This window comes from Leptodactylus fuscus, chromosome 5 (assembly GCF_031893055.1).
Source record: "Leptodactylus fuscus isolate aLepFus1 chromosome 5, aLepFus1.hap2, whole genome shotgun sequence".
Classification (NCBI taxonomy): Eukaryota; Metazoa; Chordata; class Amphibia; order Anura; family Leptodactylidae; genus Leptodactylus; species Leptodactylus fuscus.
The window spans coordinates 158,352,816-158,378,594 of NC_134269.1; the positions used below are offsets into that span (position 1 = coordinate 158,352,816).

Sequence of the window (25,779 nt, forward strand, 5' to 3'; positions counted from 1 at the left end):
GGGGAGGCGGGGACAGGCCTGTCGCTAGGGCTGCTTGTGGGGACGTCCCCTCCACCTGTAGGAAGGCTTGTGTGTGAGCAGCTGCTAGTGTCACCATGTCTTATGTCTGCAGCCTATGGATGACATCCTGCTCGGAGCATATACTGCCACTGTATAGTGCTCTGACTGGAAAGAACCCCTCCCCCACATAGACAAGGTTTCCTGGAAAGACTAGCATGGGCCAAGTCAGATGTACTACCAACTATCAGTGTCTGATTGTTTCTAGGAGTGCACTGCCTGGATCCCTGCAGATCAGCTGCGGCTGCAGATAATAACAATGCCATGCTGTTCACTCACCATAGGATGTGTACCACTGCGCTACCTAAACCCGCCGCTACAATCTGTATGGCAAGTGAACAGCACAGCTCCTGGAATTACCATTACCTGTAGTAAAGCTGATCTGCAGGGATCCTGTATTTTGTAATCCTACAGATATAATGTTGATGGGCTATACTAAGGACAGGCCTTGAATATTAGAAAGATGGATAAATCCTTTAGGCTAAGGCCCCTTGTTGTGGAAACACAGAATTTTTTGTGGCAGATTTAAAAAAAATTACACCTCCCTGGCCGCCACAGGGGTCGCTCCAATTTATGGACAACATCTTTAACTGGATTGTCGGGGCCAAATTTTTTTTTATTTTTTTTTTATACATTCTTTATTTATAAACACAAAAATACAAAAGAAAGAACGAATTACAACAACAATCAAAATGTATCAAAACAAGGAGGGACCAAAACAATAACAAAGGCCCGAGAACTAAACAAATAGCACAAAAAATGGAGACGTGACCTCTCAAGAACTAACAGGCCGAGAGAGGCGTCAACACCGCCAAACAACGGTAAGGGAGAAGAGGAGACAAAGGGGAACAAGGGAAGAAAATAGAGAGTAGGAGGGAGAGGAAAGTAGGAAGAAACAGAGGAAGGAGAGGGGGACCCCGGAAACGGACCACTAACAAGACCCTTGGTCCAGGTCTGACCTTAGCCTATGATAAGCAATGCCGCCCCTGCTACCTCTTGTGTCACCCCCTCTACCTCATAGATTGTAAGCTCTTGCGAGCAGGGCCCTCAGTCCCATTGTGTGAAATGACTTTCTTTGTAATGTATCTTTCTGTTTGTATTTGAACCCTACAAATTGTACAGCACTGCGGAATATGTTGGCGCTATATAAATAAAATTTATTATTATTATTATATGACTGGGATCCCTGGAACAAAATCCTGGGGGTTGTCTGGGCCAAATTTTTGTATGACCACATCACTGGTCTCCCTACCCATACAGTGGTCTCTTCACTGGTCCCCCATACTGTATGGGGAACACTGATGGGGCCATTATATTGTGTGGGAGCAGTGATGGGGGTTAACACCCTGTGGATGGGATATTAAACTGTGTGAGGCATATAACGGGTTGTCCAGGCTTAATTTTTCTATGGCCTGTCTTAAGGATGCTGCTCTGTCTTTTGATGTTTGGCCTCAGAGGTCACAGGTAGTCAAGTAAAGAAAAATACAAAAAACACAGCACAAGCGGTTTTTAGGTATTTATTTCTGTGTGTTTAAAGGGCCACGCACTCTTAATAAAAGAGCTTTTTTAACAGTTCACAAAGAATAGTTGGTTGAATTTAATTGTGGACGGCACCTAAGGCCAATGTTAGATGTAGGGTCTTGTTGATTAATCCTGCACAACACCTTGTCAGGGTCTGGAGTTGCTAGGTGGGGTGGCATAGACACACAAGTCCAGCTTCTTTTAGTCCAAAACAAAGGTAGAGTTTATTTTCACTCAAAAAGGTAGGAGCTGGAGCTGGCTTCTTAAGCCTCCTTGATGAGGAGACTCTCTGCAGCTGAGTCGCTGCCAGAACATCCCCAAAGTGTGGACTGGAGGGGGGTGGAATGACAGGTCCCACTACCAATCCTACCTGTCATTCCTAAAAATCCAACCCAGTACTGAGCATTTACCAAAATGTTCAGCAGACGAAAGTTGTCTGCTGAGAACAAACATTCCTGGAGTTTTCTCATCTCACCCACCTGAGTAGTCTGGGTGAGATATACACCCCCTCCATTACCTGACCAGCCATCGGCTTAAAACCTTTAATGTTCCCCCATCACTGCACCCCCACCCCACAATATAATCGATTTTTGTGAAAATTAGTGTCTTACTCAAATTCAAACGAAAAGGGCTTTAGCGGTGTTTCTTCTCCTGCTGGGGCTTTGCTCTCTTGTCTCTAGATCAGCGTTTCCCAAACTGTGTTCCGGGGAACACCAAGTGCTCCATGAACCACCTACAGGTGCTCCACGATATGGCGATAATAAACGGTTAACAATAAAAAAGTAGATAAATGTGAAGGGTTTCAAAATTAAAATACTGGTTCACATGCACTCCTAATATTCTACTGGTGCAGCACTACGGTCTGTTTGGCGAATATACGAGGCTGGCGGATTAACGCTTCACGGTCGGACGGCACTTCCAAACTGGTCTCTGACTGCCCTTTCTGGCTTTATGTGTAATTGGTTTTTATTGAAAGTTTTATAGTTTAAGAAAAGAAACAAACATGGAAATCTGAAAGCGGGGCGCGCAGGCCCCAGTCAATACGAACGGACAATGGGAACGGCCCCGAATGATACAACACAGTATAATATACTCAATGTCAAAGCAAAAATAGAAATAATACAAATCGGCCAACCAATAAAAGCGGTACAAACAAGAAGAGAATAAAGGGAGGAAATAAAGGCCCTGGAAGGGCAAGACAAACAGAACAACAAAGCTACAGACACGGACAAAGGGGGAAAACAAGACACGAGAACAAAGGAAAACCGGGAAGGGAAGGAGAAGAGAAAAAGGAGAAGAAGAAGGTCAGAAGCGCAACCAGATCCCCCTCAGGAGAAAGGAGAAGTGAGAACACTCCTGGAATATCACCCAGGGCCACCAGAGCCGTTCAAACCTAGAGGGGTCAGGAGAGTCCTCTGCAACCAGGCCCTCCATTCTCCGGATAAGAGGAATTCCTGGAGGAACTCGAGAAGGGTAGTCTTAATTTAAGTTCTTTATTTTTTAACTGTAACTGAAAAAGAAAAAAATTTGAATAAAGTTAATAGAAAATGTAATATCTAAAATCAATTAATTAGAAATCCGCCCCCTCCATCGTTAATATCGCTCATTGTCTTTGGCACTTATGTAGGTTTTAGGTAAAATATGTTAAGTGCTCCGTACAGAATTTCTGTCCTAGATAGTGCTCCTCCACTCAAAAAGTTTGGGAAACACTGCTCTAGATAATCACCCCTATCAAACAAAGTGTGGACAAGAGGCAAATGTCACTCAAATAGTAAAGGCAGAGCTTAGCAGAAGTTATGGGCGGTTATCTAGACCAGAGAGTGAAGTCCTAACAGGAATAGAAACACCCCTCAGAGCTCGTTCACATCTGCGCCCGGTCTCCGTTCTGCAGGTTTCCGTTTCCTGCACAAAACAGGGCAGGAGACGGAAACCTGCCGGAATCTTTTCAAACCCATTCAAATGAATGGGTTTGAAAAGTGTCCGGCCGTGAGCGCTGGTGAGCGTTCTTTTAAACCAGATAGAGAGTCGAACATGCAGTACTCTGTGTCCGGTTAAAAAAAAACAGGTTTCGCCATGGAGAGCATAAAACGCTCACTGGCGCTCACGGCCGGACTCGGCATGACAGGTTTCAGAAGACGGAAACCTGATAACGGAGTCCAGACGCTGATGTGAACCCAGCGTCAAGCCCTTTTCAGCCAAATTTCATAAGAATAAGATGCTGAATTTCATGAAGATAGAGCTGCAATGCAGAATACAAAATACATATTTAATAAGTGTAGAAGCCACCTTTCAATGTACTGTCATTAGTTTGATACTGATTTTCCTGCTGACAGACTCTCTTTAAAAAAAAACAAAAAATGCAATCTGTTGTGAAAATGCTGCAAATTTTCATTACTGAATTCACACTTTGCAGAGGATAAAATTTCTGGCTTAAAAACTGTTACCGATGGCTCTATCATTAATCGTGGGCTCTATTAATAAAAGCTATGATTACCAATATCAGAGATTCAATTTATTATGAGTTTTGCTGGGATTCCTTTGCTGCACCCTGCACTCTCCTTGCTAAAATAAGATGGCATTCCTGACAAAACCCAAGGCAGAGGCTCTAAATGCTAATGTGGATATACTGGATTCTGCTAGGCTAAAGCCAGTTGCACACGACCGTGTGCTGACCAGCTGCAGTGGATGAACGGCACAGGCGGCACACGGGGGACACAGGAATGTCAACCATGTGCCACCCATGCACCAGCCGCGCTTCCACGGCCCCTTTCATTCAATGTATGGATGCTAAAGCGGATAGGAATGGAACGTGTTCCATATTTTGCGGCTCAGACTGTCGGCTCTCACACATGACCGGCCCGTAGAAATTAATGGGTCAGTGTGCTATCTGGGAAAAAATTCTCCATTTATGTGGGTCCTTACCCTAATATGGTTGTGTAATAACACTGGAGTAATAAACAATTGCTCCTTCATAGTTGATATGTTTAAATTTATTATTATGGCAAAACATGGTCTAAATCTGCTGTTACTAAATTACTTTAGTCATGCCCAAGTGGGCAATACGGTGGCTCAGTGGTTAGCACTGCAGCACTGGAGTCCCGGGTTCGAATCCTGCCAAGGACAACATCTACAAGGAGTTTGTATGTTCTTCCTGTGTTTGCGTGGGTTTCCTCCGGGTACTCCAGTTTCCTCCCACACACCAAAGACATACTGATAGGGAATTTAGATTGTGAGCCCTATATGGGACAGTGACTGTCAATGTCTGTAAAGTGCTGCGGAATAGGATGGCGCTATATAAGTAAGCATAATAAATAAATAATGGGATTAATGTCTTCACTGCCCTAGACCAGCTGAGTTATTACCTGTATAGACCACCTATACTACAATATACACCAACATAGTAGGGTTTAGGACAAGCAAATACCATGTCCTATACAATCCCTTCTATTAAAAAAAAATGGACTCCAGAACAACAAAATTTTGTAAAAAAAATCAATACATAGAATAAAAAAAGAACAACAATCTACATTATAGCAGATTTCATCAGCACCCTCAGCAGTACTGAAACATGCCCTAAAGCAGACCTGGGCAATGTATGGCCTGCGGGCCACATCCGGCCCTCTGACTGCTTCTATTGGGCCGCATAGCTAGTGGAAGGTTTTTGAAGGACCTGCACCAGGATAGGCTATGACTTGTTAGTGGGCGGAGCCACACGGGACTGTGTGCTTTCTGCAAGCTGCCGGCAATGGGGGCTGCTGGATGATAAAGAGAGAAGAGACAGCATGTGTGAGCAAGAGGGGGGAACTAGGGGCAGATTTAGGGGGGGCAGTTAAACTTAATGCACATGTAGGGGGGGACATTAAACTAGGGGGCAGATGGAGGGTGACATTAGACTGGGGCAGCTGGAGGAGGATATTAAACCGTGAAAGTAACTGGAGGGGGATATGTCTGCCTCTAGTTGCCCCCAATTTAATGTCCCCCTCCAGCTGCCCCAGTTTAATGTCCCCTCTAGTTTCTGCTGGTTTATACTGGGGCACCAGGAGTGGGACTTAATACTGTGGGACATTTGGGGGGGGGGGGACGTTATAATATGGGGGTGTATAATGTTAGGGTGACTGTAGGAGGATTTTACTTTGTGGGGCACATGGAAAAATGATTGAAAATGGGCGGAGTCAGCTGAGAAGTGGGTGGAGCTAAATTTTCAGCGACACGCATGGCCCTCTAGAACCGTTACAATTTCTCATGTGGCCCCATGGGAAAATTAATTGCCCACCCCTGCCCTAAAGAGATTCCTTTGGAGTGTTAAATTGATGACCTAGCCTTAGCTGTTGAAGATCCATGGAGGTTTAACACCCAGGATCCCACAGATCAGCTGGTTGAAGTAGCAGAAGCGCACTGTGTGTTACTTATGCTTCACAGGCCATGTGATGTCATGTTTATCAGTCACATGGCCTGATCTGGACTACCAAGCACAGCCATGATACAAAGGTACTGAAGAGGCTGCAGCGCTCACACCAAAGCTGACTATCAGAAACCTGACGATCTTGGTTTGGACGCTCCTTAATTATAACATATACAGATAAACCCTGCAAAATAATCCTAATCCAAGCATTAAGGTTCAGTAGTAATCCTAGCAACTATAATACAAATATATACTAGGCTGAAGCACAAAAACATCAAACATAAGCACTGTGCATAAGGATGTATATATTATTATTAGAGATGAACGAGTAGTATTCCATCGAGTAGGTATTCGATCAAATATTACGGTATTCGAAATACTCGTACTCGATCGAGTGCCACTCGCTATTCAAATGGAAAAGTTCGATGCAGAACCAGCATTGATTGCCCGATGCCTGGCAGAGTGAATTCAGAGCCAGAAGATGCCGCGGGGACGCTGCACGGAGAAGACTTCTCGGAGGATCCAGCCCGACCCTCACTCGTGGACTTGGTAAGTGTAATTTGATCGAATGTTGCCTACCCCTGAAACGAGCATTTTCCCCCCATAGACTATAATAGGATTCGATATTCAATTCGAGTAGTCGAATATTGAGCGGCTACTCGAAACGAATATCGAATATCGAACATTTTACTGTTCGCTCATCTCTAATTATTATTTATTATGCTTACTTGTATACTGCCATCATATTCCGCAGTGCTTTACAGACATCGACAGTCACTGTTCCATATAGGGATCACAATCTACAGTCCCTATCAGTATGTCTTTGGCGTGTGGGAGGAAACCGGAGTACCCGGAGGAAACCCACATAAACACGGGAAGAACATACAAACTCCTTGCAGATGTTGTCCTTGACAGGATTCAACCCCAGGACTTAAGCGCTGCAAGGCTGCAGTACTAGGCACCGAGACAAGCAAGGAGATATAACATATATAACGTGTTTCTTCTCATTTCATCTGGGAGAAAACATTTAAAAAATACCTTATGGTTTGTAATGTAAATGCCATACCAGTGTGATTGGTGAGATCTGGCCACTGGTGCAGAAGTGACTCCACACCGTAACACCAACATGAACCACTCACATAAGGCAGAATGGATCTAAGGATTCACGTGATTTATTCGGACCCTAACATCTGCATGAAGTAACAGAAACCAAGACTTGTAAAGGCACTCAGTTTCTTCTTGGCCTTATCCGTCTTGTAGTAATGAGCCTGCGGCCACTGTAGCCTCACTTTCTAGTTCTTAGTAGAGTTGATCTCAGTGGGACCTGGAGTGGCCTTCTGTTGCTCAAACCCATTGACTGCAAAGTTTGACACTATTATGGTAACTTGAACCAGTCTTGCCATACCTTGTTTTCATAGCTGTATACTCTAGTTAAAATGCTCGTATGTAGGCACTTTTGACACTGTTGGAGATCAGCATGGCTACTCTGAGCAGTCTGAAGCTACGCCACCCCATATATAGAAAGCTGCAGTGCACTATTATTTCTAACATTTTGCCAACACAGTCAGCATTAACTCTCTCAGCAATTTGTGCTATACTAACTCTTGACTTGACTGTCACAGGATCACTGGTTGTCCTTTCTCGGGCTTCTTTTGGTGGGTACGAACCACCACATAATAGGAACACCCCACAAGACCTGATGATCTGTCCTCTAGCCAATTCAAATTCTTATTTATAGCCATTTTTCCTTCCTTTAACACATAATGTACAAGTTCTGACTGTTCACGTGCTGCTTTATTTATCCAACCCTTGACACGTACCGTTCTCGTGGAATAATCTGTGTTATTTACTATACCTGTCTGTGGCTTTAATGTTATTGCTGCTCTTTGTATAAAATATTTATTTAAAAAATATATAAAATGTATATATATATATATATATATATATATATATATATATATATATATATGTGTGTGTGTGTGTGTTAGGTATTGTTGTATTGTTAAACTTTTAGTGGCACCTTCACAGTAATATTCTTATTTTCCATTCAGAAAGCCAAAAATCCCTATGTGAAGCAGAAGGAGGATTTGCAGATGTTGGAACAGTTTTCATCTGGAATTCATTTCTTTCTGTCTGTGCCTGCAAATGTAGCATTTTACGGAGCAGTTCATCACATACAATACAACAAAGGACAATACACGGATCATATTCAATGCCTCCTCCAGCCTGCGACACCTTTGTTCACTAAAGAAGACAACTTTCTGCATTGTTTTTATGCATTACAGTAACAAAGACGGCTGTGGACATTTTTTCACTCCACTCCTCCCATGAAATGTCCGATAAAGAAAACTTGGCCTGAACCGTCACCATCTTGGTATGTAAAACTAAGCTGTTCAAATATTGTCAGTATTTGCTATAAATAACATATCGTGATAAGATTTTGTGATCCTAAATATGTTATATTTATATATAGTTAGATTTTCATACATGCGTTGAACTAAAAGTGTATTCATCACATCACAAACTATGTTGGCAAACATTACACTTGTTAGAAGCGTAAGAACTTTTACGGTTACAGATTTTAAGTGTATTCTTGCCGTGCAGGAAATGAAATGTATATTTTTCTGCCTGTAGACACAGGAAGTAATACTCAGCTTTGGCAGGGCTTACCAACTCAATTAACCTTTTCCAGACCTAGACCTAGACATGTAACAAATAGTCTTTATTTAAGTTATTTCTATACAAAGACATTATTAATAGTGTGCCATACAGAAATTACAATGATATATTTATTACATTAAATGAAACGTAGTTTAAACGTGTGTTGATGGGGTTTCAAACCTACAAAAGAACAAAATGCAAAATAAATAAAAAGTCTAATGTGTTTACCATGCCCATTAAACTCTGTTCCCGCCACTGATTCTGTGTAACCCTTGCTGTAGAACAAGAGCCATATGTTTACCATAGCCATTTGCCCATTGCAGTCTGGTCCCCCCTGTTGGTTCTGTGCAACCATTGCTGCTTGAGTACAATGTGGCTGTTCGTATGAAAATTGAATGGAATCAAAATATCATTGTACTTTGCTGGCAGTACTGACACATTGTTCAAGAAATTGATAGGCATCAATAGTCACACCCCTACTGATCAGATATTAGTGGCATGTGCCCCATACTTCTCTCCTACCTAATCTCCCAATACCTACTCTTCACATAACTTCTCCCGTGCATCCCCCATATTCTGAAACTCACTAAACACGACACAATAGGTTGTCCTCCACAATCACAAGCTTCAAGAAGACCTTGAAGACTCACCTTTTCAGGAAGACCTACCACCTCCAATGCTACTGTCACCACATCACATCTGAACAGGTTCACCTACTGTCTCTGTCCATCTTCCCTCATAGATTGTAAGCCCTTGTGGGCAGGGCCCTTTGTCCCACTGTATCAGTTGTTCATTGTTACGCTAGGTTCACACCTGCGTTCTACTTTCCGTTCTGTGCTTTCCGTCTTCTGCATGCCAGAAGACGCAAAGCACAGACCGGGTCCGGCCGTGAGCGGCGGTGAGCGTTTTATGCTCTCCGCTGCGAAACCGGATTTTTTAATCCGGACACAGAGTACTGCATGTCCGACTCAAAAAACCCTTCTCGCGGCAGAGAGTGCAAAACGCTCACCGCCGCTCACGGCCGGACATCTCTCTCACCCATTCAAATGAATGGGTGAGAAAGACTCCTGCAGGTTTCCATATCCTGCCTCTGTTTTATGCAGGAAACGGAAATCTGCACAACGGAGAGGGCAACGCTGATGTGAACGAGCCCTTAGCATTGTACTTTTTATGTATTGTATGTAAACCCTCAAATGTACATCGCCATGGAATTAATGGAGCTCTAAAAATAAATAATAATAATAATCCATTTAAAATTCACATATCAAGGATGTTTTAATTCATTTAATATTTTTTAATTGTACAATATTAAATGGTTGGTATACTTTCAATACCAATTCTTCATGATTTTCTAGATCTCTGCTTGCTGTCATTCATTGTGCTTACTTACAGCACATAAAAATCAGTCCATGTACATGTGATATACAGTCCATGGTCATGTGATATACAGTCCATGGTCATGTGATATACAGTCCATGGTCATGTAATGCACACACATTTGCACAACCCGTTACTAGGCAGATGTCTGATTACTGTGCTGTAACTATAACGAGCTGTGCGTACATCATATGACCATGGACTGTAAATCACATGACCATGGACTGTATATCACATGATCATGGACTGTATATCACATGACCATGGACTGTATATCACATGACCATGGACTGTATATCACATGATCATGGACTGTATATCACATGATCATGGTGTAACATCTCTGCCTGTTCGGGCCTCTGCGCCACCCTCTGCTCACGTGCTGCGGCGCAGGAGGCGTGTGCAGTTTGATAATCTGCTTAAAGTTTTTAGTTGTACTGTGTGAACACGGCTCTAGTGTTGTAATTGGATTTGCACCACACCCGTCTTCTGCCCTTGTTCCCTCTGTCCATTCAGTGATTGACAGCTTTCCTTCCTATCAGGTTCAGGGCGGGTTCTTCCTCCCCTATTTAGTCTTGGCTCACAGTCACACTGGTGCCAGTTATTGCCTCTAGCTTTCTGGTTTTGCTTGCTGTTATATTACTTGTACTCTAATCCTTGACCTCTGGCTTCCCTACTGACTATTCTTTTGGACTCCGTTTTGGCACTGCATCGCTCTCCTGTTACCGAACCCTGGCTAGCTGACCTCCCTTTGTTGTTGTTCGTCTTGTCTGCGTTTTGTGTTTCACGTATTCAGGGAGGGATTGTCTTCGTGGTTGTCGCCTATTACCTAGAATAGGGTCTGGCAATAGGAAGGGAAAGCGGGGGGCTTCAGTTTAGGGCTCACTGTCCCTTGTGCCCCTCCCTCCAGGGTTCACCAGCAGCTTCTGGGGAATTATCGTCTGCCATTCCCTAACACATGGTCAGAGTTTTATCCATTGGAAGTAACAGAATAAATGACAGCAAGCAGAGATCTAGAAAAGTGATAGAAATTGATAGGGAAAGTAAATATATATATATACAGTCCTATGAAAAAGTTTGGGCACCCCTATTAATCTTAATCATTTTTAGTTCTAAATATTTTGGTGTTTATAACAGCCATTTCAGTTTGATATATCTAATAACTGATGGACACAGTAATATTTCAGGATTGAAATGAGGTTTATTGTACTAACAGAAAATGTGCAATATGCATTAAACCAAAATTTGACCGGTGCAAAAGTATGGGCACCTCAACAGAAAAGTGACATTAATATTTAGTAGATCCTCCTTTTGCAAAGATAACAGCCTCTAGTCGCTTCCTGTAGCTTTTAATCAGTTCCTGGATCCTGGATAAAGGTATTTTGGACAAACAATTCAAGTTCAGTTAAGTTAGATGGTCGCCGAGCATGGACAGCCCGCTTCAAATCATCCCACAGATGTTCAATGATATTCAGGTCTGGGGACTGGGATGGCCATTCCAGAACATTGTAATTGTTCCTCTGCATGAATGCCTGAGGATTTGGAGCGGTGTTTTGGATCATTGTCTTGCTGAAATATCCATCCCCGGCGTAACTTCAACTTCGTCACTGATTCTTGAACATTATTCTCAAGAATCTGCTGATACTGAGTGGAATCCATGCGACTCTCAACTTTAACAAGATTCCCGATGCCGGCATTGGCCACACAGCCCCAAAGCATGATGGAACCTCCACCAAATTTTACAGTGGGTAGCATGTGTTTTTCTTGGAATGCTGTTTCTTTTTGGACGCCATGCATAACGCCTTTTTTTATAACCAAACAACTTTTGTTTCCAAAATGAAGCTGCCTTGTCCAAATGTGCTTTTTCATACCTCAGGCAACTCTATTTGTGGCGTACGTGCAGAAACGGCTTCTTTCTCATCACTCTCCCATACAGCTTCTATTTGTGCAAAGTGCGCTGTATAGTTGACCGATGCACAGTGACACCATCTGCAGCAAGATGATGCTGCAGCTCTTTGGAGGTGGTCTGTGGATTGTCCTTGACTGTTCTCACCATTCTTCTTCTCTGCCTTTCTGATATTTTTCTTGGCCTGCCACTTCTGGGCTTAACAAGAACTGTCCCTGTGGTCTTCCATTTCCTTACTATGTTCCTCACAGTGGAAACTGACAGGTTAAATCTCTGAGACAACTTTTTGTATCCTTCCCCTGAACAACTATGTTGAACAATCTTTGTTTTCAGATCATTTGAGAGTTGTTTTGAGTAGCCCATGATGCCACTCTTCAGAGGAGATTCAAATAGGAGATCAACTTGCAATTGGCCACCTTAAATACCTTTTCTTATGATTGGATACATCTGGCTATGAAGTTCAAAGCTCACTGAGGTTACAAAACCAATTTTGTGCTTCAGTAAGTCAGTAAAAAGTAGTTAGGGGAATTCAAATCAATAAAATGATTAGGGTGCCCATACTTTTGCACCGGTCAAATTTTGGTTTAATGCATATTGCACATTTTCTGTTAGTACAATAAACCTCATTTCAATCCAGAAATATTACTGTGTCCATCAGTTATTAGATATATCAAACTGAAATGGCTGTTGCAAACACCAAAATATTTAGAACTAAAAATGATTAAGATTAATAGGGGTGCCCAAACTTTTTCATAGGACTGTATATATATATATATATATATATATATATATATATATATACACACATTTTTAATTTAATTACGCAATCAGTAACATTTCTGTTAGATGTAACTACAAATAGAGATTTGAGTATCATCATAAATTTTACTTCTTTTCAGATATCTACCACTGTAGAGGATAACCATATGGCTATTTTACGAAAACGTAAGTCATTATTATTTATTTGATTATTCATCTAATCCTGCTAAATCTTCTAAAACTAAAACAACATATGTGTAGTTAATTTGAGGGCATGAAACTTGGTAATATGTAATTCCCCCCCCCCCCTTTCTGTGGGTTCTAAATAAATGTTTAGAAACCTCACATACCAAATACCCCATCTAGAGGAATACAGTATATTAAAGGTAGACGACGAGGGGTATGCAGCTGAAGTTTCTCACTTTAGTGTTTCAGTAAGGTGGAAGGTGTATGGATGCATATTGGTTATTACATACAGACCATCCAGGAAAAAGAAACCAATGGAAAATCCACTTGAGCTAGTAATTGGCTTAGCACTATTTACTGTGTGGGACTAGAAAGAAGAGATCGGTGGGTGGCCCAAGCGGTATCAGAAAAAGAGGGTTGTTTGTTTTTTTTGTTTTTTTTTACCCATTATGACCCTTTTTAAAACTATATTTTATCAGTGAAAAATGCTTCTTTCTCCAGTTAATTGTCTCTTTTCCTGTCCCCATGCTAAATTTTTAAAATGAGACTACAATTCATCTGGTAACTGATTATAGATTACAATAGAAGTCTATGTAGAGGGCAGGGGAAAGAAGTCAGCAGAAGATGCGTGAGCAAGAAGAGACATGGGCACAGACAGAGGCTTCTGTAGATAAATGGGATGTTTCTATCTCACTCCAAGACTATTACTGACATTAGTATAGACCAGTATTTCTCTAAAATGTCCTTTATTATCTTGCAGATGCTTCTAGGTAAGAGAGAGAGGTTGGGAGCAAAATCTCATGTTTCCTTACAGCTAGCCTCCATCCAACAACTTAAAGATAAATTCTAATTAGAGATAGGATATGAAGAAGGGGGGCACTGCTAAAATATATATATATGTTTATGTGTGTGTGTGTGTGTATATATATATATATATATATATATATATATTTATATTAATTTATAGGTTATAGTAATGTGCAAAAGTTTTAGGCATGAAAATGGTGCAAAGTAAGAATGCTTTCAAAAACAAAAGTGTTAAAGGGTAGTCCGAGATAAATTATTAACGGCAATCTACATTACCCCCCACCTATTTGCTAAATTACTTAGTGTACCAAAAATCTATATTTACCTAGATCGCATATATTTATCTATATACATCTATATTTACTGTAAGCCGATGGCTGGTCAGGTAATGGAGGGGGTGTACATCTCACCCAGACTACTAAGGTGGGTGAGATGAGAAAACTCCAGGAATGTTTGTTCTCAGCAGACAACTTTCATCTGCTGAACATTTTGGTAAATGCTCAGTATTGGGCTGGATTTTTAGGAATGACAGGTAGGTTGGTAGTAGGACCTGTCATTCCACCCCCCTCCAGTCCACACTTTGGGGATGTTCCGGCAGCGACTCAGCTGCAGAGAGTCTGCTCATCAAGGAGGTTTAAGAAGCCAGCTCCAGCAGCAATACTTTGGGCAGAGTTTGGCTGGAGAGCCAAATAGAGAGGTCATATTTTTGGAGCGGTGTCCTGAATGATTCTACTGGCTTTTGATTTCTGTTATTGTAGGTGAGGTAACGTATTCTATGTTTAGTTAGAGCCTAGCCGGGCAGGAATTTATTTTTGTATTGTTTCCTTTTGTTGCTGCACTATCTTTTTGAGTGAAAATAAACTCTACCTTTGTTTTGGACTAAAGAAACTGGACTTTTGTGTCTATGCCACCTCACCTAGCAACACCAGACCCTGACATTACCTATATCGCTATATTTACCTAGATCGCACATTTTCCAGTGACATTCTGTTTCCCCGTTTTTGGAAATGGAACATTATTGTCACCTAAATTAACCCACCTTCCCTCCACCCCATCATACTTAATTGTCTTCTGGGCAAGATCTTGTGGCACGGGACATCTTCTGGGCTAAAGTGCCGATGTGCTCAGCAGCTAGCACTCTGGCTCTATTTCGCAGAAGAAGTGAAGTCCTGTGCCCAAAAGATATTGTCCAGAACACAGGTAAGTATGATGGCGTGGGGGGTTGAGTTAGTTAGGAAGGGCTAGTAGTGGGCAGGCTAGCTAGGGAAACAGGGATGGTGTGTGAATGAGAAAGGGAGGAAGAAGGAGTCAGCTCAAAACACTGCTAAAGGTATTTGGGTGCACTTATTAATCTATGAATACACTAACGCAACTTTTAGAAAAATTATTTTTTTGCCTGGAAAACCCCTTTAGGTTAAAGCCCCACATTGCAGAAACACAGGTTTTTTTGTTGCAGATTTTGCTCCGTTTTTTTTCAGCCAAAGCCAGGAATGTATTGAGCAGAAGGTATAATAGGTTATATACAGTTATAATAGGTTATATACAGTATATTCCTCATTCCTTTTGTAGCTATTCTTGACTTTTGCTCAAAAAACCGCAGCAAAATCTGCAACAAAAAAAGCTGATTTTCCACAATGTGAGGCCTCAGCCTTAAAGGGATTCTACCATTAAAAAACTATTTTTTTCTAGGTAACACGTAGAAGAACATAGAGGTGGCGCTGCAGTCGGTTTTCGAGCAGCAATGGGGACACTCCCATCGCATCTCCTGCGCTGGGGGACGCCCCCATCGCTGCGAGTGAACTAATTAGCATACCGGTACAAACCGGTATTTCGAACGAACGGCGCGACGGAGAGCACTTCCAAAGGTAGGAGACGAATAGCCTTTCTAAAGGCTATTCTGACGTGTTACCTAGAAAAAATAGTTTTTTAATGGTAGAATCCCTTTAATAGTTTATTGTTGTCAATCAACAAAATCAAGTGTATGATGTGTGTGTGTGCAAAAGAGAAACCTGAATCAGATCAAATCAATATTTTGATGTGATCGCTTTGCTCTGCAACTGTCTCTCTCTCACACTCAGAAATATCGCCACGCAGAATATATAGAGAGAAGTACTAACCTGTACTGATGTATGGAAATGGCTTTAGACTAGGGCACGTTGTGAAAACGCAGCTTCTTTTGTTGCATTTTTTGAGCCCAATTCAAGAATGGTTTCAAAAAGAATGGGAAATACATAGGAAGTATTTATACTTCTACCTTTTGCTCAATCCACTTCTCAGTTTGGTTCAAAAAACCGCAACAAAATCTGCAACAAAAAAAGCTGCGTTTCCATAACGTGGGGCTTTAAGCCATGAGAAAAACTGCAGCATTTTACAGTATTTGCAAAGTGGATGGGATTCATGCGAATCCCATGCCCACTTTGTGTTTCAAACCGCAGCACGGAAACACTGCAATTTCCAAAACCGGCGTGGTTTTGGAAAACACAGCATGTCAATTATATCTACGGAAACGCCGGTGGCTTTCCCCTAGATATATTGGTAACAGAAAGACCGCGGAGGTAAACTCTGTGGAGTTTCTGTTCAAAGCGCTGTGTGAAGAACCGTGATGCGTTCCTGCCGCGTTTTTTCTCGCAGTGCTTTAGCGTTGCGGATTACCTCGCGTGGCCTTAGCCTTAACCTAAGGCTGTGTTTCTCCTGCTATTTCTCTCTTTCTGCTCATCCTTCCCCTCTCTATAGACTTCTATATAGAGATGAGTCATGTGTCCTGCAGACCACCTCGAGACGAGACGGATTCAGCAGAGTTTTTCAAAGTGAATGTTGTTTTAGCAGAGGGTGCAGGAAAAAAGCCTGAAAAAAAGCAGAAAATGGCATTTCTCTCTGATAACATATTACAAAGTGTTTTTTATAATCACCTGTACTTTTCAATAACATCAAAATTTCTTGAAATAACATTGTCTATTCCGGTTTTAGTAGCTTATGGATCAAGAGTCATATTGAGCAAGAGTCACATACAAAATAAACCTATTTTGTTAATTTTTCTTTATTTTATGTCATAAAAATATTCTCAAAGAAAAGCAATATACAATTGTCTTGCTAACAATTCATAATTCCTTGTTTCAGTCAATCACATATTGCTGTTTCTGCTTGTGCTGACATTTTGTGCAATATGGTATAGCACAATCTCTAAGGCACCTGCCCTAAAGGAACATGAAGGTAAGCACTTAATACTATCTTGTTAGGAAACGACTTAATTTTTCTAAAATGAATTGAACAAATAAACGTGTATTTTAGATGCTGCTTTGGAAGTGGAAGAGGAGGAGGAGGAAGTCATTCCCGTTGTTATATGTGCTGCTTCAGGTCGTATGGGTGCCACTATAGCTGCCATCAACAGCATTTACAGTAACACTAATGCCAACGTGCTATTTTATATTATTGGTCTGAAAAATTCCTTGGTTCATATCAGGTAAGGAGATATTACTGGAGATGAATAGGTGCCGTGTGATTCATATAAACCCTTATATAGGAATATTCACTTTGTCAATGCTAAATTTCAGAAAGTGGATTGAAGAAACACAATTATCTGAAATACAATTTAAAATTGTGGAGTTTAACCCCATGGTTCTTAAAGGAAAAATTCGCCATGATGCCGCCTTCCCTGAGCTGCTTCAACCAGTAAGTACGGTAAATCTGTTAAACACATTTCAGACATGTAAAGATAGCAACATACATTTTAATCCAACCATAAGGTTCAGTTCAGACTCAGATCCTAAGTCAATTACAGTATAATACACGTGCAGGGGCGTAACTACCGGGGAAGCAGTGGAGGCAGCTGCCACAGGACATTAGGGGCCCCGCGACAGCCGCTACTGCTTCGTTTTTTTTTTAATAGGCCGTTACCGTCTGGAATTACTCCAGCCGGTAACAGGCCCTTTTTACTTACCGATCCTGGCAGGGGCAGTAGGGGTAAGTTGGTTGAGGTCTTCAACGTGGGGGGGGGGGGGGCATGTCAAAAGTTCGCCACGGGGCCGCACCATTCCTAGTTACGTCACTGTACATGTGGATGCAATTTTCACTTTTCTTTCATAATGCTTCTGTTATTATTGCAGTGCCCTCATTAGTACTACTAGGTCACGTCTCATGGATAGTATCCCAGCACACCTATAAAAAATGCTATAATAGTGCCACAACAGTGTTAGAAGTGTGACCCCAATGGCCTTCCAGAAACAACTTACCAGGTTCCGAATCGTATCTTAGGTAGGGTTCACACTACCATTGGTGTCCACCCAGAAGGTGTCCATTTAATTTAAAAAAAAAAAAAAAAAACAGAAAATGTCCTGCATGTAGGATTTTTTTGTCCGCTTGAAAAAACAGACATGGGTATAAACGGACACTAAAGGACAACAGATAAAATCCCATTGAAATGAATTGAAATTGTAACGGACACAGCTAGTGCATAGAACTAATATATTGAAAGGGTTTCCACAAGTATACATTTGTCTAAAGGGTATTTCTAAATATATGTCTCCTTTAAACTGCACATCTACCTGTATATGGTTACTAGGCTTTATGAATTATTCTATGTCATATTTAATGCTTCATTACTTATACATCTCTCTCTCTACTCAAAAACAGCTGAATTTCGTACGTTTTTATTTACCATTGCTTACCTCGGAGCATGAAAAGGTCATTTATTTGGATGATGATGTCATTGTTTTGGGTAGGTTTTCTTTTATTGTGTGTGGAATTCAATGCATAAGTGAGAAATCTGGAATAGGGCCTCATCCTACCATGAGCCACTTATATAAGATAAGATAATCCTTTATTAGTCCCACATTGGGGAAATTTCAGCATGTTACAGCAGCATAGTAATACAGATACAGGATAATACATGGTAATATATTACAGACGTAGACACACATATGCTGAAATATGGCCCCATTAGGCACCAGTCCAGAACCTAGATGTGACTGTTACCTCTAAGCTTCATATAAGTATGCCCCTTTATTTATTATTTCAGCTTTGTGGTAATGTTACATGTGGATAAAGTTTTTTTTTTTTTTTGTACAATTTGGCATTAAGACATCTAATTTATAATTAAGTAAAATGTATATTCCTCCTATAAAAAAATATGTAAAGGTTTTTGTTCAACTGATTAAAACTATTATTATTTATTTCGCTTCATAATGATTTGAGGATATGTAACACGTTTCACAACTAAAAATCCATTTGAAGGTCTATGTAGAACCATGTTCCATAAGCGTTCTTCAGTTTATGACCCAGATTACGCATTGCATTTTCTAGAGATTTGTATCTTTTTTTTATGTCTTTTCCTTTAGATAACACTCCTGTTTTTAGTTATAAATGCATCACAACTTTTTGTTGTGAACTAAGCATAAAAAGCTATGTGAACCATCAATTCTTAGTTCATCCTTCTCTACTTTAATATCACTACCTTTTTCCCGTCATAATCTCACGTCTGTATTAACATCCACAATCGTTTACATCATATCACACAAAATATAGAAAACAAATGTAATACTAAGGGCCCGTTCACACGGGGCAAGAGGGGGCAGATTTTGGCAGTGAATCCATGTCAGAATCCGCCCCCTCACAATGGAGGTCTATGTAGGCCGCCAGCTTACTTTTTTGAATGAAGCGAGCTGTACTTTCTTCAGGCGGATTCCACGGATGATTCAGCTCCGGCGTCCACTTCGCGACAGCACCCTCCGGACTAGGCCCATTCATTTGAGCCTACTCCGGAGCGGGAAGCCGCGACTGTCGGAAGCCACAACAGTCGTGGCAGGCGCATTTTGGCCCTATTGTGACGCGGCTTCCTGCGTCACAATCAGGAACAAAATAAACCATACTGCCCCACGTGTGAACTAGCCCTATCAGTGGCCAACTGGCATAGTAATATAGAGCGCCCTGCCCGCAAGGGCTTATAATCTATGAGAGGAATCTTATTCTTACATTTTCATACCTTGTACTTGTCAAACGTGCAGTGTTTTGTAAGTCTTCTGTTCTTTTTTTTATTTCTAGGAGATATCCAGGAACTTTACAACACAAAAATATCAACAGGTCACATTGCTGCATTTTCTGATGATTGTGACTTGCCGTCACTTCAAGACGTTATCGCACGAGTAGGGATCCAGGTGTGGTAGACAATGTGTTTTATTTAATACCTCAAGAGACTTTCAGGAACACGCATCATTATTTCTTTTATAGTATTTCTATTAGTAATAGGAAATATACTGAACATGTAAAGAAATATCAGTCAGCACAGATGTGATCTGAAGTAGGAGGTCAATTATGAACAATAATAAATGATTGTAGTATTATCTTCTGTGATGATGTACCTACTGTACATTGTAAAAGATCGACAGGTACACAATCACATACCACCCTGCAACATGAAACTACTAGAGCATCAGGTCAGATACAATCTCAGTGACACATTTGGAGAAAAGCTATCATGAAATGCCCATATGACAACAGCTGTTTAGGAAACTTAGCACTAAAATTATATATACTCATATCATTATTTCTGGAGTGATTGTACTATTGTATTGTTAAGTCCTTGTGCTGGTCCTGTGTGACCTGATGTCTTGTGTCTGTATTCTCTTACAGATCTTACAAAAAAAAAACCAACCCTATTTTAGGTTTTTTGACATACCCGTATATACTCGAGTATAAGCCGAGTTTTTCAGCTCAGTTTTTGGGCTGAAAAAGTCTGCCTCGGCTTATATTCGGGTCATTACGGTAATACCATAGTTACAAACTCGGCATACAGACATGGGGGTTGGTGCCGGGCCGCAGCGTCGCCACGCTCCTGGCAGAAGTACCGGGGCCTTCTATCAGAAGTACCGTAAGTACTTCTGTAGTTTGCGATGAACAGCATCGCCATGGCGATGCTGCGGGGCCCTGCTCCAGAGCGGTCGCCATTAGAATCGGCACCTCCACTGTAACTCTTACAGTGGTAATGGCGGAGTTACAGTGGAGATGCCGCCATGCCCCTGGAGAGAGCGGACGCGACCGCTCTCTCAAATGCAGCCCTGAAGCGCTGGGGTGATCTCCGGCTGCCAGCAGGAGCGCGTACCTCGGCCGCCGGAGCTGAAGGAGAGATCCTCGGCATGCAAAAGAAAAGCCGGCCGTCGGCAGAAGCGCTGAGGGGAAGTCCAGGCAGCCGAGTCTGCCAGGGATTCCCCTCAGCGCTTTTGCCGGTGGCCGGCCACAGTTCCCCTTCAGGTCTGGCGGCAGAGGTCTTCCTTCAGGTCCACGCTCCTGCCTGCGTCCGGGGATTCCCCTCAGCTCCTCTGTAAAACCTCCCCAGCTGCAGTGCTTTTCCTTTTGCAGGCTGCTCTTTGCAGCCTGCAAAAGAAATGACGATTTTTGCAATGTATTGCAATGCATTAGCATTGTAATGCATTGCATTAGTGATCAGACCCCCTGGGGTTCAAGACCCCTAGGGGGTCTAATAAATGCAAAAAAAAAATAAAAATTACGTAAAAAAATAAATAATAAAGTATAAAAAATTCAAATCACCCCCCCCCCCCTTTCCCTAGAATACATATAAAACTAATACTGTGAAACATATACACATTAGGTAGCCCTGTGTCTGAAAACGCCCGCTCTACCAATCTATAAAAATATTTTTCGTGTACGGTAAACGCTGTAGCTGGAAAACAAAGTTGTCTAACTGCCCCTTCCCTGAGACTGGTTTTTTTCCCCCACTTGGAATTCAGCCTGGCTGAATATAGGGGATCTGCAGAGCTCCTATTCCATCGTGAAGGGGTTAATAAGAGCACTGCAGATACCCTATATTCAGCCAGGCTGAATTCCAAGTGGGGGAAAAAAAACCAGTCCTCAAGCTCAGGGAAGGGGCAGACAGACAACCAAAACACCCCCCTCCCCTTCCCCAGCACCCAGCAACTTCTGCACCCAAAAACTCCGACCATTTTAATTTTTGAAATTTTCCAGTAGCTGCTGCATTTCCCTCCTAGGCTTATACTCGAGTCAATAAGTTTTCCCAGTTTTTTGTGGTAAAATTAGGGGGGTCGGCTTATATTCGGGTCGGCTTATACTCGAGTATATACGGTATCTGAGTAGAGGTACATAGTGTTGAAGCCTTTGTTTAACCTAGGATTCAGAGATTAAAGTCCTATATGTGCAATTAAACTGCATATTTTATTAAATTTATTACAAAGTATATGTGAGTACAAAAAAACATGTAATATATTTCAATTATGGAGATATGGTATTTTACATTAGAAGTTCCTACGACATTACTGCACAGCCTGGACCTGCTGGAGTCAGAGAACTCCAATTCCAACAGTTAACCTCAATAGTAATCACAGCATCGAAGGTTGATTGAAGTCTCTTCGCTCTCCCCCTCAGTCCCCACAACAAGACTACAGCATGGGTAGCCATGGTAGTCAGGAGGCCTTATAATACTTCTGGGCTACTATTGTCTGTTACAAACAGCACCTACCTAAATGGCATCTGCTGAAATGGAAAATTGATTGCAATATAGAAACATTGCTGTACAATGGATTATGCTATCACATGTTCCAAGTCAGTTTGTAGGACTGTAGTTTTTTTTTTTTTTTTTTTAAATGTTGTTTTAAAGAGGACCTTTCATTAAAGTTCTTAGCATCTTTTAATAGGTGCTTCTCCACAGATTCCAGCACAGTTGCAATTTTCTCTGTAACTTCCACCATTACTGAGCAACAAGTGCAGTTAGTTTTTGTGCCTGATGTGATATTCAACCACTTCAGGACCAGACATATTTTCGGGTTTTTGGTATGTGCAATTTTGAGGGCTATAACACATTTATGCTTTAGGGCTTTATTTTTATGTTTTTATTTTTGCATGTGTTTTAATTTTTTTTTATATATCTGGGAAAATATAAAGAAAAGAGAAGGGAAAACGTGCCAAATATGCTATTGCTGTAATTATAATGACATGCTGAATAAAGTTACCCATTGACAAAAACATTAATAAAAAGTAAATAAAACATTATATGTACCCCAAAATGGTTTTTGAAATGTGGAGATGAAAAAAAGGGAAAAGTTGTCCAAACGAAAATCTTTCAAGAGGATCTGTTACCATGTACAAAATGCTAAATGCTATACCTAATTTCATTGCTGCTGTGCACCAAATTGCCCAGGGGCACAGCGAATATAATGATGGATGTTATTTAGCATTTCTACTTTTGTCAGATCCACTGTAAAGTCATTGAATCCACTGTGTGATACCATTGTTTTGGTATTTAGATATATTCCTTCAGCAGTGAGCCATGAAAGGGGCCTTAAAGTATTTAAACTTTTAAAACTTTTCACAAAATAAACGTGCATGTGTAATAGTTTGTTAAAGGAAACCGTTTCTTTCACCTTTATTCTTGTTTTGTAGAACACATACATGGGCTTCCTTGACTATCGAAAGAAGACGGTTCAGAAACTTGGAATCAGCCCAAGTACATGTTCTTTCAATCCAGGTGTATTTGTAGCAAACATGACTGAGTGGAGACAGCAACACATTACAAAAAAACTGGAGAAATGGATGAAGAAAAATGTGGAGTAAGTTTTTAATACATCATTCAAATATACCAGAGAAGGAAGATATACGAAATACTTGAAAATTATAGATTGTCGTCCAATTTCCCTATAAAAGCAAACTATGCATACCTAGTTTCCAGTCTTCCAGGGTTTTCATATTTAAAGAGGACCTTTCACCACTTTTGGGCACAGGCAGTGTTATATACTGCTGGAAAGCTGACAGTGCGCTGATTTCAGCGCACTGTCGGCTTTCCCGATCCGTGCCCGGTGTAAAGCGCTATCGGTCCCGGGACCGTAGCACTTTAGTGTCAGAAGGGCGTTTCTGACCATTAACCAGGAACGTCCTTCTGCCTCGCGGCGCCAATCGCGCTGTGCTGTGGAGCGGGGAGGAACTCCCCCCTCCCTCTCCTGATAATGCTCGTCTATGGACGAGCTGTGCGAGCAGAGGGTGGGGGCGTTCCTCCCGGCTCCACAGCACAGTGCGATTGGCGCCGCGAGGCAGAAGGACGTTCCTGGCTAATGGTCAGAAACGCCCTTCTGACACTAAAGCGCTACGGTCCCGGGACCGATAGCGCTTTACACCGGGCACGGATCGGGAAAGCCGACAGTGCGCTGAAATCAGCGCACTGTCAGCTTTCCAGCAGTATATAACACTGCCTGTGCCCAAAAGTGGTGAAAGGTCCTCTTTAAGCAGCGGCGTAACTACCGCCGTAGCAGCAGAGGCAGCTGCCACAGGGCCCGGGACATTATGGGACACTAAGGGACATAATACTGTGTGCAGGGGCCACTATGAGGCATAAAAGAGCGCGCAGGAATATGTAGGAGGGGGTCAGTCGAGGTCTTCGGCGTCGGTGTGGGAAGCCCATGTCAAAAGTTCGCCATGGGGCCCCGCCATTCCTAGTTACGTCATTGTATTTAAGTTTCCTATACCACGACTGCCTGTTACAGGTTCCGAGCTTTGGTTATCAAGAAACCTGTATAGGAAATAACTACCTGCACTTGCTACAAATATATACACAGAACTTGTGCATGGAGGGGATCTACGGTATTCTGTCTGTTCCACTATATTGACCTAAGATATTTTGGCTTCTTTTTCAGAGAGAATCTGTACAGCAGTACTATTGGAGGTGGAGTAAGCACTCCACCCATGCTTATTGTGTTCCATGGAAAATATTCTGTCATCCCCCCAGCCTGGCACATTCGGCATTTAGGTGAATAAAGCCCTGCCTCATTCCACTACATTATTCTGACAATTACAAGAATGATTTGACTATTTATATCACCAACATAGTCTGCAGCGCTGGACATAGATTGTAGGGACTATGGGAAGTATGTGCATCAAAGGCCAGATTAATTAAGACTGTCTTAGTTTCCCATAGCAACCACAGGGCAGCTTTCTATTGCTCCTGAAATATCAAAGTTGCATTATTATTGGTTGTTATGGAAAACTAAGACCAATTTGCTTTTAGACCTTTGTAATATAACTATTCCCTTAGGTTTACAATGTGTTCTTTAAAAAAAAAAAAAAAAAAAAAAAAAACAACTCACCAAAGAAAAAATGTCTAGGGTGAGGATTTTTTTTAAAAATATAAATATTTTATTTTTTTTTGGAGGGGGGGGGGTGTTCGCTATTGAACAGCTGTTTGGGATTGCTGCTTGGCCCAGTACTATGCAGTCTGGCAGCTGGCATTACTACAGCTCTATTCCCATTGAAGTGAATAGGAGCTTAGCTGTTGGTCCAGCCATTATAAAATGCTTGATCTATGTGCATGAGATTCATTATTACTTAGTATGTGTTCAAAAAGTAGCTTGCAAAAATATTATAAATCATTATAGGATAACGCTTTATATTGTTTCACTTCTATACTAAAGGGTTGAGCCCAGACGACCAGCTTTCTCAGGATGTGGTACAAGATGCCAAGCTTCTTCACTGGAATGGACGATTTAAACCATGGAAGACTCCTTGCTCACACTACAAGCTTTGGGAGAAGTGGTTCATTCCTGACCCCACTGGGAAGTTTCGGATCCGACGCATCTAAGTGGATATGTTTCACTTTCTATGCACTATGGAAGAATGTCTTCTCAAATAAATGTTGTTTGTAAATAATTTTCTATTTGTGAACTTTTTGCAAGGATCTTCCGCCACAGCTAGTGGATGCCCCTTACCCACAAACTGGCACTGTTTTTGTGTATGATAGAGTTAAACTGTTATGACTGATGGGACAAAAATTATTCTAGTAAGGCTATGTTCACATCTGCACCAGAAAATTGTCAGAGAAAAATGATCTGCAAGGACTTTTTCTTCCACAAGCTTCAGTTTTAAAACATGAGACACAGACTGACCTCATTGACTATGGGCTCTTTGTGTAACTGCTGTTTTAGGGGTCTGCCTCGATTGTTCGGGTCTACCTACTGTAACCTATATCCAGGTAAATGTAAATTTATGCAATCTCACTCCAGCAGGTGGGGGGGGGGTGTAAATACTGAAGAAGCACCCTGGACATATTTATAGATGAAACAAATGTAACAACATTTTCATAATTGTTTTATTA

The 25,779-nt window shown here is 41.5% G+C and overlaps 1 protein-coding gene across 2 annotated transcripts; it reads left to right on the forward strand.

Annotated features, from left to right (window-relative positions):
• Positions 1-8,042: 8,042 nt before the first annotated feature.
• GLT8D2 (glycosyltransferase 8 domain containing 2) lies at positions 8,043-25,383 on the forward strand. 2 transcript variants are annotated; one of them, XM_075274565.1, is made up of 10 exons: positions 8,043-8,354; positions 12,824-12,869; positions 16,794-16,907; positions 16,980-17,136; positions 17,228-17,345; positions 18,306-18,390; positions 19,713-19,825; positions 23,082-23,248; positions 24,326-24,438; positions 25,100-25,383. In XM_075274565.1, exons 2-10 carry the CDS (start codon positions 12,851-12,853, stop codon positions 25,264-25,266), a joined length of 1,053 nt encoding a protein of 350 aa, XP_075130666.1. In that variant the 5' UTR covers positions 8,043-8,354; positions 12,824-12,850; the 3' UTR covers positions 25,267-25,383. The 2 variants fall into 2 exon arrangements, with proteins under 2 accessions (XP_075130666.1, XP_075130667.1); XM_075274566.1 differs by having other exon boundaries at positions 16,794-16,886; positions 16,965-17,136.
• The last annotated feature ends 396 nt before the right edge of the window (positions 25,384-25,779 follow it).